The sequence below is a fragment of the Stylophora pistillata genome, chromosome 13 (assembly GCF_964205215.1).
Source record: "Stylophora pistillata chromosome 13, jaStyPist1.2, whole genome shotgun sequence".
Classification (NCBI taxonomy): Eukaryota; Metazoa; Cnidaria; class Anthozoa; order Scleractinia; family Pocilloporidae; genus Stylophora; species Stylophora pistillata.
Window position 1 is genome coordinate 3,743,853 of NC_142531.1, and position 16,480 is coordinate 3,760,332.

General features: G+C 38.2%; 2 protein-coding genes across 6 annotated transcripts in view; one reads left to right on the plus strand and one right to left on the minus strand.

The window, feature by feature from the left end:
* The first annotated feature begins 825 nt into the window (after positions 1-825).
* Positions 826-5,831, plus strand: LOC111339079 (flavin-containing monooxygenase 1). Its single transcript, XM_022945662.2, has 3 exons — positions 826-1,619; positions 1,990-2,675; positions 3,340-5,831. The coding sequence occupies exons 1-3, from the start codon at positions 1,022-1,024 to the stop codon at positions 3,676-3,678; spliced, it is 1,623 nt and encodes a 540-aa protein (XP_022801397.2). The 5' UTR covers positions 826-1,021; the 3' UTR covers positions 3,679-5,831.
* Positions 5,694-16,480, minus strand: part of LOC111339072 (mediator of RNA polymerase II transcription subunit 13-like) — a 32,343-nt gene continuing 21,556 nt past the window's right edge. For all 5 annotated transcript variants that reach the window (XM_022945651.2, XM_022945654.2, XM_022945653.2 and 2 more), the window contains exons 17-26: positions 15,611-15,731; positions 15,346-15,405; positions 13,986-14,121; positions 13,622-13,841; positions 12,791-12,994; positions 11,972-12,356; positions 11,298-11,465; positions 10,402-11,036; positions 10,207-10,307; positions 5,694-9,461 (exon numbers count right to left, since the gene is read on the minus strand). In XM_022945651.2, the coding sequence (XP_022801386.2) occupies positions 9,314-9,461; positions 10,207-10,307; positions 10,402-11,036; positions 11,298-11,465; positions 11,972-12,356; positions 12,791-12,994; positions 13,622-13,841; positions 13,986-14,121; positions 15,346-15,405; positions 15,611-15,731 (2,178 nt within the window). In that variant the 3' untranslated portion in view covers positions 5,694-9,313. The remainder of the gene's footprint in view (positions 9,462-10,206; positions 10,308-10,401; positions 11,037-11,297; positions 11,466-11,971; positions 12,357-12,790; positions 12,995-13,621; positions 13,842-13,985; positions 14,122-15,345; positions 15,406-15,610; positions 15,732-16,480) is intronic.

Below are 16,480 nucleotides of genomic sequence, written 5' to 3' on the forward strand. Positions count from 1 at the left end.
GAGCTTCAAAGAAAACATGGCTACGAGGAACAAATTTTGTGGTTTTATATTTTAAAGTTTCCGATCCAAAATATAAACGGAAGAAGATCACAATGCAACTGAATAACAATACACATATTGACTGCGATTGCCGCGATATGCGTATCCACATTGTATCCCCTAGATGTATTGGGGATACACATATCACTGAACGGCGATCGCAGTGATATGTGTATCCCCTGACAAACTCGCTGTCGTCTGTCAATTTGGAATCAATAATACACTTACTAGCCATATATAAGCTTAGCTAGTAATTTTCTAGAAAGACAACAGCGCTTGCTTTACCAAGGGATACACATATCACTTACTACGATTTCCGTATTATGTTTAACCCCGAGATATGTTGAGGATACACATATCACTGAACGAGAGATCTCAGTGATATACGTATCCCCTGGCTAGTGCGATGTCGTCTGTGTACTTTTTAAATTTGTCAGTGACAAATATGATTGGGAATCAATAAAACTTGCTGTCAGTTGGTGAAATATCTCATGCACTTACGTACTAGCCAGTAAAGGAGCTAGTAGCAAGTAATTTCAGTGCTAGACAGGCGACAAAGCCGATACGATTGCAGTCACCAGTGATATGTGTATCCCCAACAAATATTTTTGTTTACATGACTGTTTCGATTCCTTTATATTTCCACTAGATTGTTTGATGTTTGCTACTAGCCCATAAGAACTGTCGGACTCGCGAGTCGTATCTTTACAGTTCTGATTGTGGAAGATGGTTCAGTGAACGATTTGCGTCTATTAACACAAGCTAGCCGCAATTATTTATTTTTTGGAGGGGAGGGGGGTGGGGGATACACATATCACTGGCCGCCATCTTGGAGGGGGTACACATATCACTAGTGATATGTGTGCGGGGGTACACATATCACGGGGGTACATATATCACTGTGACACCGGAAACTCCTCTAAAATCATTGGTTGATGTTGAATTTTTTTACCCAGTTTTTTTTCTTTAATTTTGTAGAAGTATGGCAAAGACAGTTGCCGTTATTGGTGCTGGTCCTGCTGGCTTAGTTGCCATCAAGAGTTGTTTAGAAGTCGGTCTCGAACCGACTGCTTTCGAAACTGATCCTTGGCTAGGAGGTGCTTGGAAATACACTGACTTAGCTGATGAAAAACATAGAAGGAGCTGTGTGGCCTACTCTACCGTAACTAACACTAGCAAGCACGTCAGCTGCTTTAGCGATTTTCCCATGCCTAATGAATGGCCCAATTACCTTCCTCAGCAGAATTACCTCGAATACTTTCAAATGTACGCGAAAGAGTTTGGGTTGGAGGAGAGAATTCGTTTTGAGGCAAATGTGCTCTCTGTAGAGCCAACGTCAGATTCGAAAACGGATCAAAATGCTCGATGGAGAGTTCGCTATCAAGATTTGAAGCAGAACTGTGATCAGGTCGAAACGTTCGATTTTGTGATGGTTTGTTCTGGAGTCAATAACGAACCTCGTATCGACATTCCAGGATTGGATGGGTTTTGTGGTGACGTCATTCACAGTAAGGAATACAGAACTTGGAAAAACTTTGAAGGGAAGCGTGTGATAGTGGTTGGCATGGGAAATTCGGCAGGTATATCATGTATTAAATATGGAGTATTTATCATAATATGACTGAATGTCTGTCTGTCTGGTATGTAGATTGCAAGATTAGCTGGACATTTAGACAGGTGCAGTTCAAGGTGGGCTATGGTCCCCTAAAAAATTCGTACCGATTTCCATAGCTGAAATTTTTGAAAACTGGAGCCCTTCATCCCTTTTCCGGTATCCCTTAACATTCAATTTAGGAAGTACTCCTGTCATCTCCGGCTTGTTTTCCTCACAACTGGCCAAATGACATGTTAGACTGACAATCTGAGCTGACAAGACGAATGAATATAGAAATCTAACTCAGACTTGTTGTGGAACAGCACATTATCTGTCATTTTTTCTTTTACTTTTAGGAGATATTGCCTGTGAATTGAGTCATCATACAGAACAGGTATATCTGAGTACACGGAGTGGTGGTTGGGTTGTTTCTCGCCTGCTAGGTGGGGATAGTCCTGGAGATACCAAGTTCCTGACGAGATTGGTAGATTCAATTCCATCAACAATCCATGGACAGGTGTTTCACCACAAACTCAAGAAAGGTGTAAATTTAGTCAACTTTGGCTTAGAAGCAGCCCATCCACCAGACAAAAGATTCCCTTTAATAAATGATGAACTACCACATCGCATAATCACTGGCTCAATTAAAGTCAAAGCAGAGATTGCTAAGACAAAAGAAAAAACTGTCATGTTTGGAGATGGCTCAAAAGTTGAAGACATTGATGTGATCATTTTGGCCACTGGGTTTAAGTTTGGTTTTCCATTTCTCTGTGACTCATTACTTTGCCCAAAAGACAGGTACATTCCCTTGTACCGATATGTCTTTCCACCATTTTGTAATCCAGGTACCATTGCCATCATTGCAGCAGTGCGTGTAAATGGCCCTATTCCACCCATAGCAGAGATCCAGTCCCGCTGGGCAGTAAGTGTTTTTGCTGGCAAAACTAAACTTCCTGATTGTCAAATGATGGTAGAAGAAATTGAAAGAAGACAGCAACTGTTAGAGGCCTCCACGATAGAATGTTGTCGGGCTTTTCATATGGTAAGCAATGTGCAACTCTTTTCCAGGAGTACTCTTATTGGTATAACTTTATTGGGAACAACTGTGCTTTGAATGCATAGCACATTACAACCCAGACATAGCAATGAGTACAATGTTGTTAGTTCTACATTATTAAATAAAATTTTGTTGTAGAAGCATATAAATTTTGCAAGATTGCATACCTTGCAGTATTATTTAGATGGTTTTGAGAAAGGTTTACCATGTCTCAAACAGTCATTTCTTTAATCTATGATCCAGATGGATATCTATGAATACTTGTTAACTATTTATGAAATAGTCTTTTTTACAGTTGTGGGCTTGGTGGCCAAGCCTTTGAACAGGAGTGAGGCTAAGGGTGACCTTGTTATGATACAGATGTTGCTGCTTTTCAAATATAAATCACTTTGTTATCATGCCAACTAGATACTGGTGTCTATCACAACAATGTCACTCTTAGTCTCACTGCAAATCACAGGCTTGGCAACTTAGTACACAACTACATAATATTATGGTCTATTGGAGGTGGCTAGGTGGATTAGAATAATCATTTGGAACTTTGATATGTTTCACCCTTGTACAGAGGTGGAATTGGGTGTTAGGGGACGTATGAATTTAGAGGTGTTCAGTGAGTTAAGGGATAAAGGAGTTCTGTCTTTGCCAACAGGTCAACTTTATCAGATATTCCGATGAAATTTCATCTTTAATTGGAGCAAGGCCAAATCTGTGGCACCTCCTCATGACAGACCCGGTTCTTGCCTTTAGGTGCTTTTTTGGTCCATGTATACCAGCTCAGTACAGACTAGTAGGTCGTGGAGCCTGGCCAGAAGCTAGGGACATCATAATGGGGGTCCAAGAGAGCAAGCTGTGCCCACTGAGAACCAGGAAAACAGGCCCAAAGGAGGGGCAAGATAGGAATTCAAGTCTATCGTGGTTATTTTGCTTGGTAACTGTGTTGATCCTATTTCTATTAATATTAAGTACATCAAAATATTTAATGCAATAAGTGGAGTGTAACTTTCATTGGTAGCTTGCAAATGCAGATTTATTTCCAGTTGTCACTTTTCTCCACCAGCATTTGTTCACATGGGTAAACCTTAGAAGCTAGATGTTCTGATTTTTTAAGAAGCAAACTGTGATTGATTAATAAATAATTCTTGGGGAAAAAAAAATATTTCCTTTGCTCCTCAAGTTTGCAGACGTGGTTCTTAGGCAGGGAGATGCAAAAATGAGAAATGAGCCTGCATTTCCAAGCTCAACTTTTATCAGTAAGCATAGTGACCTCTGAAAAAATGATAATAAAAATTTGATAATAGTAATTATTGTTAGTAATGATAATAATTTAGCAATAACTGCCAAAATTGTGTTGCATTTATTGGTCAAGAGCCATTGTTCTTAGAAAATTACCACACATCAAGTTGCTAGCATTGGTGAACTACTGTGTCTGCAAAAAGATGTAAAGTAAGAGGGTAGAAATATAAAAATAACCCAAAAGGGAAGGAGTAGATTGAATTTGAACTTTAAGGCAACAAGAAAGAAATGCTCAAAATTTCAATTAAGCTCCTCTCAACAATAATCTCCACTTTTCCAGAATCCATTTAACAAATGGTAAACACCCCAGCGTACACTATTGAGTTATGGATGCACGTGGGAGGTTGCTAAGCATGAAAGAAGTGTAAGAGTCATGCGAGGCAATAGCCAAGAGTGATTCTAGCTTCTCAAGTGCTTAGCAAACCTCCCAAGTGCATCCATAACTCAATAGTGTACACTGTGGCATTTACCATTTGTTTTATAACATAACATTGATAAATTGTCGCAGGAGTTTTCTTTTATTTAACAAATTTTACATGACCAGAAAAAAAGTGTGTGGAAAACTAGTCTTTGCATTTGCTCACGTCAGCAGCATACACCCATGGGCAAATGGTGGACACTGAATTGACCAATCAGAGTGCACACTTTACTTTGGTTATGTTATAATAATCCTTAGACCCCTGAGAGTGATTAGCATCCAATTTTTCATTACAGCATCACCTCTGAATCACACATTGATGTCACAAAAATAAAGGAATGATAACCAACTTAAGAAGCTCTTGTTTGTGAACCAAATTCTCCTTGTAAGCCCCTTAGAAAATATCTAGAGAACAGTGTGGGGCATTTGCATGCTGAGGTTGGTGTAAAGGGTCAATTCTAAGTAATTTAAAATAAATTATAACATAACCAAAGTAAAGCGCGCGCTCTGATTGGTCAATTTAGCGTCCCCCATTTGCCCATGGGTGTACGCTGCTGACGTGAGCAAATGCAAAGACTATTTTTCCGCGCGTGCTTGTTTTTTCTGGTCACGTAAGATTTGTTAAATAAAAGGGAACTCTTTAGCTACAATGTATCAACGTTATGTTATAAAACAAATGGTAAACACCACAGCGTACACTATTGAGTTATGGATGCACTTGGGAGGTTTGCTAAGCACTCAAGAAGCTAGAGTCGCTCTCGGCTATCGCCTCGAGCGACTCTTACGCTTCTTTCGTGGTTAGCAACCTCCCGCGTGCATCCATAACTCAATAGTGTACGCTGTGGTGTCTACCATTTGTTAATTCTCCTTTGTCAAATTCTTCAAGGGCCTCAAGTAGGGTCCACCCTTGTGAAGCCAACTTCACCCATTGCTTAGAAAAAGCATTCTGTCTTGTTATATTGTAGAGAAAGTATTTGTGAAGCGATAAAGAAGTCTTCACTTTAATATTTTTCAATTAATATAACTGAGAAGACATGATTTCAATCTTGAGGGTTCAAGATCAATGTTTTTTTTTTTCTTGTTTATCAAGTGGACTGGTTATGTGTGATCTGTCCCAATAATCTTTGACATGTGCTAATTTTGGGAATGACCTTCTGCAGAGATTTTAAAATGAACAAGTCATTTCCATTAAATTGAATCAAAGATAAAGTAAAGAAAAGTGTGTATCCAGAGATTAAATTGAAAATTACTATTTCATTGGTAAATGTTTTTAAAAAACAGATTCCACCTGGTTGACTTCGTATGTAAATATCATTTTATTTTCTATGACTGGGTCTTACAATATAATGTTTAATGTATTTAGTACAATAAAAATGTCTATTAAATGCTTATGAAATAGGGTCTGAAAATAAAAAATATAGCAACGTCTACCAATCTACCAGAAATTATCTGAAAATATGCATTGTTAGTCTGTCCAATAAATTATTTACATGGTCTGACAGACTATGTTGGTTTCATATGGTATGAGCAGACAAGACATAGGCAATAACATTAGCATTCTGGTCTGTTCACAAATAGCATCTTGATAATGATAATAATATTACTTATTATTATCTACATTCTCTATCTACAAAAATTTGCTCTATTTTTACTCTACAGTGACAACAATGAGATATTGCTTCCATTTCATTCAAAATTAGTGGTTTGTTTTACAAAACCCATCACTCAGAATACCATAGTTGTGCATCTTTCAGTTTTAAATTGATTCAGGTCTAGCTATGATCAAGTGTTTTTTTTTTTCTTTTTAACTTGGTTGATAGCAAAGCAGTAAAATGCTCAAACTTGTCTACCTGTCATGACTTCTGCTAGATGCCCCCCAATTCAATTTTTGTTGCATAGCAAACATCTTAAATCTTTTAGTTGAGGATCCTGCATTGCTTTAAAACCCTTTCACTCCAGGGAGTGACCGAAAATGAATTTCTCCTTACAGTATAAATGGAATTTAAGCAGAAATGTGATGAAAAGTAAGACAAATTTCAGCAGACAGTGAGAATTGAAAGTTAAATCTTGGTGGTGAGAGTGTCTAATAATACTGAGGCTGAAAAAGGTTTTGCGACTGAAACACCAATCTTGTTTTAACCTTAAACCTAACACAAATCTACTTCAACTGAAAATGTTGCTCAGTGATCCATCAACCCATTTGAGGAAGAGAATTCCGGGAATTTATTGGCATACTCTTAAGTTTACTTGTTTAAGTCTCCATTGTGTGAAAACTCTCTGAGCTTACAACTTATTTGCCCCATCTGCTTTCTAAAATTCAATTTTCTTAAGACCCTCATTGTACAAGAGTTATTGAGTTAAGATAGAATTTTAACAAAAAATCTAAACTAAGCCTTTGGGGTAGCTAACTACATTCTTGCTTTCTTCAATTCTGACCTGGCTCTTTGGAAGACCTTACACTTATGTAAAATTGACATTACAGTTGCCTGATTTTTGTCCACATTTCCTCTACTAAAAATCTCTAACTGAATTGGAAAAGATATGTTGGAAGATTTAAACCAGAGTACCTTGAGAGTTCTGCTAAAGGGAAATAGGAAATTTTCTTTGATCAGTTGCCAACAGAAGAGTAGAGAGGTAAACTGTTGAATTTGCTCCCACTCCTGGGAACTGGGGAAGAATAGTCTACAACAGGAAATTTTGACAAGGAATCCTCAAAGCCAGGTAAGAAATATATTTCATACATACAACCTTCCCTCAACCTGTTGGAGACAATAACTATTACACTCATGGTTCCCCATCAACATGAACAAAACATCACAACCTTACAAAAGCTAATCCACAGAGAGTCCTTTCACATATCTAACATTATGACAATAGCTAAGTGTTTCTTGATTTAGCATCTGAGTAGTTTGATAATTCTTGTGAGAAAATGTCACTAAAATACAATTGTCTTCACTTGAAACTTTAGAACATGCCAAATAAGAACAATTAGTGGAAGGGCAGTAGAAAAATAATCGGCCAAAATATTATGAAACCTTATAAACAAGATACAAGAGCTTAAGATTAAGAGTGATGTTTGCCAATTGTGAAAGAATTTTGTGTCTTGAGGATAAATGTGTCCAAAAATTTAAACTGGTAAGAGCTTATATATGACAGCTACCACACTCTAATGGCATGGATAAATATACTGCTAAATAACTGCCTGGGTGTAGTAAACTGTCTTTTAAATCTTTTTTTATTTTTTTGGAAATTCTAGATCAAGTTCAATACCAATCATTCCGTCATGTCATGAAGGCCACCAACTCCATTGCACTTTAAACCTTGACTTTCACCCATATCTTGAACCCTGATCTAAAACTTCGTTGCACGGCCAAATGAACCTGAAAAGTCCTCTGTCTCCTATTTGAAATTACTTTTCAATTCTATTCTAGAATGCCCTTGGTTCAAGGAAAACATTTTTCTTGTAATGTGTTGGTGAAGACTACATACAAAATCAAAGTTGACCACAGAAAAGGTTTGAATTGAAATAAGGAGAAAATCAAAGCATTAGGATGAGACTTAAAGCTAAAATTGTTTTACAAAACTAATTTTGACTGCAATTGAGTCTAATTCTAGGATAAATATCTGTTCATATTGTCATTGTCGCATTTCTGGATTAATGATTTACAACCAAATACCATGTCTTATTAACTTCTCTGTCCAAGAGATATAAAATTCCTGCGAAGAAAATACATTCTGAGACTTTTCTTCTCTAGTGTGTGCTACCACAAGGCACATTTACGAAAAGCAAAAAAATTGTGCCTGGTGAACTTTGAAAAATAAGCCAGACTTACTTTTAGCATAGTCATACTCAAATAAATACACACACACACACATTTCTCACTCCAATTTCCATTGCCATTTCCTTATAACTTAGTTGCCAGAATTAAGTCATATCAAAGCAATACCCTCTGAATTATTAATTTGTTAATTCTCATCACATTTTGCTTTACAATGTGAAGATACTGAAAGGAGAAGTTATAAGTCAATCATGCCCAGAGGTTAAAGGGTTAAATATCACAAAAATGACAAATTGAAGAAGCAATGTCGTTGCTAAGCTGTTGCTGCAAAATATAATGAATCGAAGCATTCTCTTTATTACTGAAATAAATAAAAAACTAAATTAATAACTTGTATCCATGCCAGTGTTTATTTCAAAGAAAGCCTGACAAGAATATGTAAGAAAGTGATTCCAAACTCCAAAGTACTGTCAACCAAGTTGTCACACCTGTCTATGCTTTTGCATATTTTTGAACTGACTATATTTTAGTTTTGAAAAGTGGAATTATTTTCCCTTGTGCGTGTGTGTGTGTGTGTGTGTGTGTGTGTGTTTTTGTATTTGTGTGAGTGTGCATGTGGGAGGGGGGGGGGGAAAGTTGCAACTTATACAATTGCGGGTCTTATACTGATTGGCAGTGCCACTTAAATACCATGTATACTACCCTGTACTGTGGAAATTGGAGCTTCCTGAAGATAGATTATAACAAATACTGAGAAATGCCTCAACTCACGGATTGATGAAAGTATCGAAAAGAATTGAAATTATAGTACTCTGTTGTTAATAAATTCACACCTTCAAGCCTGAGACCACATATTTAGTGTACAAATAAAATGCATTCATCATCATTAAACATTCCAGTCTTTTTGAGGATATTTACTGTTCATTAAATTATTAAATTAAAAGTATTATTCATAGAAAATTGAAAAAAAAAATTGACTGTATAATTTCCTGACCAGAACTAGACCAAAAAGTACAGTGATAGCAAAAATTTCCACTCTTAAAGAGACTTGGAAATTTTAAACTTTGTTATTCAAATCCATCTTATAAAATAAACCTTACACAGTGGATACAGTGAGCTTGGCTCTAAACATATTAAGAAGACTGGTTTTCCAGAAGAAGAGAGAGAGTCTCATGAAGTTGGCATAGCATATACAAATGAACTGGTAAACAGGAGCGTCTGTCTCGGTTAACAGGGTCCACCGTTAACCAAGAGAGAGCATCGTAGGTCTGTAGGATTGACCTGATAAAGCAAAAAACAAATTATAACAATTAATAAAACCATTAATAAAGGCTGATAGTTTCGAAAGAAACTGTTTGGGGGCTGTGTCGGTGGGAGTAACGAGATAATTTGGATATATCAACAAAGTTGAAATGGTAAATTGGCTACCGTAACGATTACAAAAGCTGACATTTCGAGCGTTAGCCCTTCGTCAGAGCAAAATAAAACCATTAACCAATCAAAGGCACAGACGAATATGTCAGAATTGATTTTGTTGTTGCATGACTGCTTGAGAGGGCAGTGCTGCAACAATTTTGATTGCCATAGCAAGTGGTAAAACTTCCATGCCTTAATTTTCTGCTTAAGTTTCCAAATGGGTGCTTGGAGGACAAGTACTAAACTGTAACATTTTCATTCTTTAAATATCAATAACCAAGGGTCAAAGTGACATATGCATTTGTGTAAAATATTCTAATTTATTTCTCTGTTCTTGCCTCTTTCTCCTAAAGTTGTGCCTCATATCAAGCTAAATTTAACTGTTGCCCCACAATGTTGACAAAAGTTTTACTATTGACAACCATTTTCAGATTTCATGTCCCTGAATGGCGACTTTCAAAAACCTTGAGCTTGTAGCACTGGAGGGTGATGTGAAATTTCTAGACCACTTACAGTGCATTGTGAAGCAAAACTAATGCAATCCTTCATTACTTGTAACACTCAGTGCTCTAAGCAACATTAGTCATACCAGTAAAACATAATTGCCAACCTTAAGACATGACAGTGTGACTTTGTGGCAAGGGGGTGCCATGCAGTGACAAAACCATTCATTCCTTCCATCAAGTCTGGATTATGTATATGAAGAGAAGCCTACAACATAAAGGACAGCCACCATTACAATCATCACAAAGAATTTTTTCGTGGTCAACAGAGATTTTGAAAACAGCACGATAAATCACATTACCTTCAAAATGACAGGATCACAAGTTTCAGAGTGTGAAGAACTTGCCCAAAATGTTCCTGGCATCTTGCCAGTTTGTACAGTTGAAATAATGTATCCCTGAGCATAGGGAACGGACAGTTTGTCATCTCCATCCTCCTGAACTTCTAGTGTAGCTACATTTGCAGTTGATGGGGATGGAGTAGAGTGTAATGGCTGAAAAGGTGACAGCCTTGAAATTGGTTGGAATGGAGATGGCACAGACACTCCAGGGGATGCTGTCAAAGTGGCTGGGCGTGTTAAGAGGGATGTCCCTTCAATTGGTGAGGAGTCTAAGGGAGATGGCAGCATATGGCCAGGTGATGATAGATGAGGTGGTGACGAGTTTAACAATGGAAACAAGTGCCGTAAAGGATCCTGATCATTCTCATCATCGTCAACGCCAGCCAACAAAATGTCAGTGTCTGTTACGACTGTTTCTGTAGTAGTTTCTGGTAGAGCATGCATTTTAGAACTGGATTGGTTTCCCATGGTGCACTTCAGTGAAGCAACTGGCATCACAGCAATGTATGTTCGTGATACATCTGGTTTGGGAACAGCACCAACTGACACACGTGTACTGCTATTGCCCTCAAACAGGACATTAACTTTTGGTAAGGCTAAAAGTAAAGAGAAGTATTCATCACTAAGGGATATAAGTCCTACATCAAATTCTCCACACCAGCTAGCAAAGTAATGTTGCACAATCACTTGGGAGAATTGGCTCCGAGATCTTACGAGTGAGATGATAGAGACAACTCTCCAAATACAACTTATAGTCCTAGCATTTCAGGATCCAAGGCAAATAATTTTAGGTGTTATGTATCCAGGAGATACCAGGAATTTTTGTAGGTTTAAGTTGCTGTTGATGCAGCACCTACCTCTTGCCATGTAAAGTCTGATTGAGGGTTCAGGTTCCAATGACGTGAGACTGGTGCCAAGAATTGCTGGGCGATTTTTCTGTTTTAGAGAGAAACATGCTTTGCAGGTGTCATTAAACTTCTGGTCCCCTGCCACAACAGACGTCCTGCTCAGTATTTCCTTCCAGTCTATACTCGCACACAAAAAAAGACAAAAAAGCAATTCTGTAATTATCACAATTCATGCATTATCACAGATCTCAACATACTCTGGTGTCAACTGTTCTAACCAATTACAATCTGCTGGCGGGTTCACTCCTCCGATTCACATTTTGCTGTTAGCATTAGCACAGTTACTTTATTTAACTGCAAGGTTATACAAACAAAAAAAAATCATACAAAAAGTAAGTACACGGATAAGTCTAATGCAATGAACTATCATTATTGAACCCTTTACAAGCTAACATCAGTTCCTTATATATTTCCCAAGGTACTAACAGGAGAATTTGTTTAACAATCAAGGGCTACTCTGGTTAGTGGTCATTTACTTTAATCTCATGACATCAATGTGCGATTCATGGGTGACAATGTAAAGAGAAATGAGATACTTATCTCTCTTTGGGGCCAAAGGATTAACATAACCTAGTCAAATTCCATTGTATAAAATCAACAATGTTCTTTATGGATGTTCTCACCCTTCAGTTCTTCAGGTCCAATCCTTCCAAGTTTACTGATCACCAACCTCCATGGCACAAGGGATGTTGCAACAACACCTTGACAGAATTCCCACAACTTGATGAGTGCCTTTGTCCGTGCAGGAGTTTTACGTGGCCTTCCATCAGGTCTCAGACATGGTTCGACTGTTATAACACAAGATTCAATGAGTTCTCCTACACTATCAGTACAGACAGCAAGAAGATAGTTGTCGTCATGGGAGAGACAATAGCCACAGTATAACACAGAGGCATTTTGTGTTAGTGCTTGTAAACTTGTTGCATTTTCATCTGCAGAGTCAGATGGAGGCATGGGTATGGGTTGGCAGAGGACATATGGTGCAGCATACACTTTTGCATTCTCCACCTGTAATGATAAAAAAAGTTGAAGATACAATGTGCCATCCTGATGAGAGACACAATAAAAGAGATGGTAAAGCATAAGCTTGCTTGTCAGACAAAGAAAGATGTTGCACACTAATCACAAGCATAGGACGAGGAATCTATACTATCCAATGTTGCTGTTCAGGGCTTAACCTGTACTGTTATGCCACAACAAACACTGATTTCGTGTAGTAGGAAAACTGTGCAACCTGGAGAAAACCATCTGAACAAGGATGAAAAACAACCACAAACAAACAAACCCCACCCACATGTAACACCTGGTCTGGGAATTGAACCCAAGCCACAGTGGAAGAAAATCTCTGCTCTCAACGTCACCCATCTTTGCTCTGCATTTGACCGCTTTCCAATTAGGGGTACTATGTTGTAATACTACACTGGGTGAAAACTAAAGCTCACCTCTCTTTGACGTAATAAAGCCTCATGCCTTGCAGCAGGCCCAAACCCTGTCAAAGACTTAGCATTTATATTCAACTGCAAGCTCTTGCGGCATCTGGAGAACACAGAGAAAGCCAAGCACTTGAGCTGTGTCACAAATGTCAATGTTGCATCACGACTGCCATTCAAGGTATCCACCTGGAGAATCTGTTGGATTGGAACAACCTGGGAAGAAAGTTTGTTTACAAGTAAATATAACATTCTTGTTAACTGTGAATTGTCAACACAAGAATCTAAAACAAAACAAAAATCTGGTAAGCAACTGACAACTATGCAAATTTCTGCTATAAAACAACTTGCTGATACCTCCCTCACGCTCTTTCAAGCTTTTTCAGAAATCTATTGGATGATTTTGAAAGAATCTTTCCCAGCAACAACTGCTCTAGCTGCTGTTACCAAAGTGCAATCATATGCCAAAAGATTCTGTGCCTGTTGCAGCCTTGTTTGCTGCCATTTGGGCCTCAGCAGGACAGGCTCAACCCAATTATTGATTTACCATATTATTTCCTTATATTAGGTTTCGCGTTATTTTTGGCACTAACTACCACTGCCAAAATTTACCGATCAAATATTTCACCAGACTCGGGAACACCAGAAACACCTTTTATTGACTAGTCTTCCTCTAGAGCAGTATTTCACATACCATTAAAACCCTGCCTCTGTTTGTCACTTTATTATTCAACTCCCTTTGTTGCTTCAATTAGGGCCAATTTACCAACAGAATCCCTAAAGCAGAGTTCAAACTATATAGTATGAACATGGAAATAAATTTATTAGTATTGTGGACTGTACCTGAAAGACGACATTCTTTTTGTTAGATTCTGTCAGGTCTGGCAATATGTCTGCAATACATCGCAATAGCCCCACATACGAAGGGAAACTCTCCTCTCTGGAACTGTTACTGAAGGGGTTCACAATATAAACAACAACAGTGGGTGGGTCCTCACTGTTCTGTTCACTTTCATCTTCTCCAAATACTGATGGAGTCTGTTCTGAATTAGGAGTGCCAGAACTAAAATAACAAATCAAAACATCAATTGACAAAGTTCTAACCTAAATATTTTGACAATTTATACCATGGATGGACTGCCTCTTCTTCAAACTTTTCTAAAGAATACTAAGATGACAAATAAAAACAAAAAGTACAAACAACTACCTGGTGCTACCAGGTTTAGGTGCACTGTCCACACCGACATCTGATCCAAACTTGGAAGGTCCTTTCTCATCTGATTTTTCTCCCTTCTCTGACTCCAAAAGATGTCTATCTAGATTTAGTGAAGCTAGATATGGCCCTGGGGGGATAAAAATTCAGACCTGTTACTTCTAATTTCCTCTATGTCTAACAATTTGATTAAAAGCTCGGAGTTTCTATCATGTGAGAGTTGATGAGGATGAGGCCCCAAATCAACTGTCACGTATAGAAATTGAGAGCAATCTAATTGTATAAATCTACTAGTCATCTAAAACTTAAATGTAACAACAAGATAGGTTTATGCTTTCATTTTATCTTATTTACTACTGCACATTGATAAGCCACTAACTCCTCAACACACCACAGATAGAAAATAGCATAGCCAATCAGATTGCAGTATTAATTTTGTGAAACAACACTGGTGGATTAATACTGAAAGTAATTAGCAAACTATGTTTAAACACCACAATTACACACTGTTAGGTGGTCAATGAATATCAAAGTCAAGTGAATGAAACAACAGCAAAAGTAAAACACCAGCTTAAAAGCTTTTCGTTGCCCTGTTTATGCAGTTACTAAGATGTTTCCAAACTACTGTATAACACACCAAACATTGAAGGTCATAACAATACTATTTCTTCCTTCAAAGGCTCAACAACAGTTTAACCACCAGACTTTTAGAACACTTCTGTGCAGCCAAGTATATTATAACATAACCAAAGTAAAGTGCGCGCTCTGATTGGCCAATTTAGCGTCCCCCATTTGCCCATGGGTGTACGCTGCTGACGCGAGCAAATGCAAAGACTATTTTTCTGTGCGCGCTTGTTTTTTTCTGGTCACGTAAGATTTGTTAAATAAAAGGGAACTCTTTAGCTACAATGTATCAATGTTATGTTATAAAACAAATGGTAAACACCACAGCGTACACTATTGAGTTATGGATGCACTTGGGAGGTTGCTAAGCACGAAAGAAGCGTCGCGGGAGGTTGCTAAGCACGAAAGTTGCCTCGAGCGACTCTTACGCTTCCTTCATGCTTAGCAACCTCCCGCGTGCATCCATAACTCAATAGTGTATGCTGTGGTGTTTACCATTTGTTAATCATACTACCATGTGTAGGCTGCCCTAAGAAAACTTAGAGGAGAACCATAGAAGGAAAATAAGAGACAGAGGCTGGACATAAGGACAGCTTGACCAAACAGCAATCAACAGAAAAGTGGCATTTTCTAGTCAAGGCCTCATGTACATAGATGCACAAAGAGAACTAACTAATTACGTGTACTAAATTGATCTTGGTATCATTTACTTAGAACTGTTTTCACTCACCCAACTGATGTTTGAAGACCTGTGCATACAGTTTTAGTTTAGCTGCATCAGACGAACAACCTAATAAGTGGAAAAGATACTTACTTGTTAGACCAAAATATAACAAAAATGATGAGTAATGCCACAGTGCACATCAAGAGAACTTCTTTCATGTCTACAATTTTAACTGAAGAATCACTTGGACAAATTTCAAGACACTCTCATTAACTTTCCCATTTTCTGCAATCAGCTTCTTGCACTATGTGTACTATATTGTCATGATCACCTTGATGTGAGAACCAATCATCAACAGGTTCTTTTGCAAGTTTTAGTGACTTTTGCCCTATCCGCAGTATTCCATCTCTGAGCACCTTGGTGATAGCAACATGTTGACCAAGACGACATGTCTGAAGTAAAGATAATACCCTTGATCAAAAATTAAATGCATAGTGATCACATCATACTACATAATCAACAACTAAACCCATGGAAAATTTCTTAAAGCAGGACTGAGGTTAAAATCTGATGTACACCACACCAATAAACTCATATTCCATATTCCACATTCCCCATCTTGCTAAGTTGATGGTTTTTTTACTATATCATATCTCAAATTTCACAACATTTATCCAGCCTTGATATGGGGAGAATGTTGAATGGTAGACCCAATACACAGAGGGTTGGCATAATAAAGGAAGCTACAGACAAACGCAGGGGGTCTCAGTCACCTCTACCGTCTACCAAACAGCAGGAGGAACGAAAACTTACAAAAAAACATGGGAAGGAGAGTCAGAGGAGAGAGGGAGGGAGAGAAGGGGGGCGGGGAAGGAGGGAGAGATAGGAGGAAGGAAAAAGAAAAGGAGGGAGAAAGGAAGGGAGAAAGGAAGGGAGAAAGGAAGGGAGAAAGGAGGGGAGAAAGGAAGGGAGAAAGGAAGGGAGAAAGGAAGGGAGAAAAGAAGGGAGAAAGGAAGGGAGAAAGGAAGGGAGAAAGGAAGGGGGAAAGGATGGGAAGACACAAGGGAGAAAGGATGGGAGGACACAAGGAAGAAAGGATGGGAGGATACAAGGGAGAGAAAAGGAGAAAAGATGGCACAAAAGCATATGGCAATGCCCCCATTAACTTCCCACAGGCCCCTACATCAGATTGGCAAAATGG

Excerpts from the sequence above, each read along its gene's own strand:
- LOC111339079 (XM_022945662.2), top strand. The coding sequence starts at position 1,022 with ATGGCAAAGACAGTTGCCGTTATTGGTGCTGGTCCTGCTGGCTTAGTT. Across the intron at positions 1,620-1,989 it reads TGGCATGGGAAATTCGGCAG|GAGATATTGCCTGTGAATTG; the intron begins GTATATCATGTA and ends TTTTACTTTTAG. Across the intron at positions 2,676-3,339 it reads GTTGTCGGGCTTTTCATATG|GTCAACTTTATCAGATATTC; the intron begins GTAAGCAATGTG and ends CTTTGCCAACAG.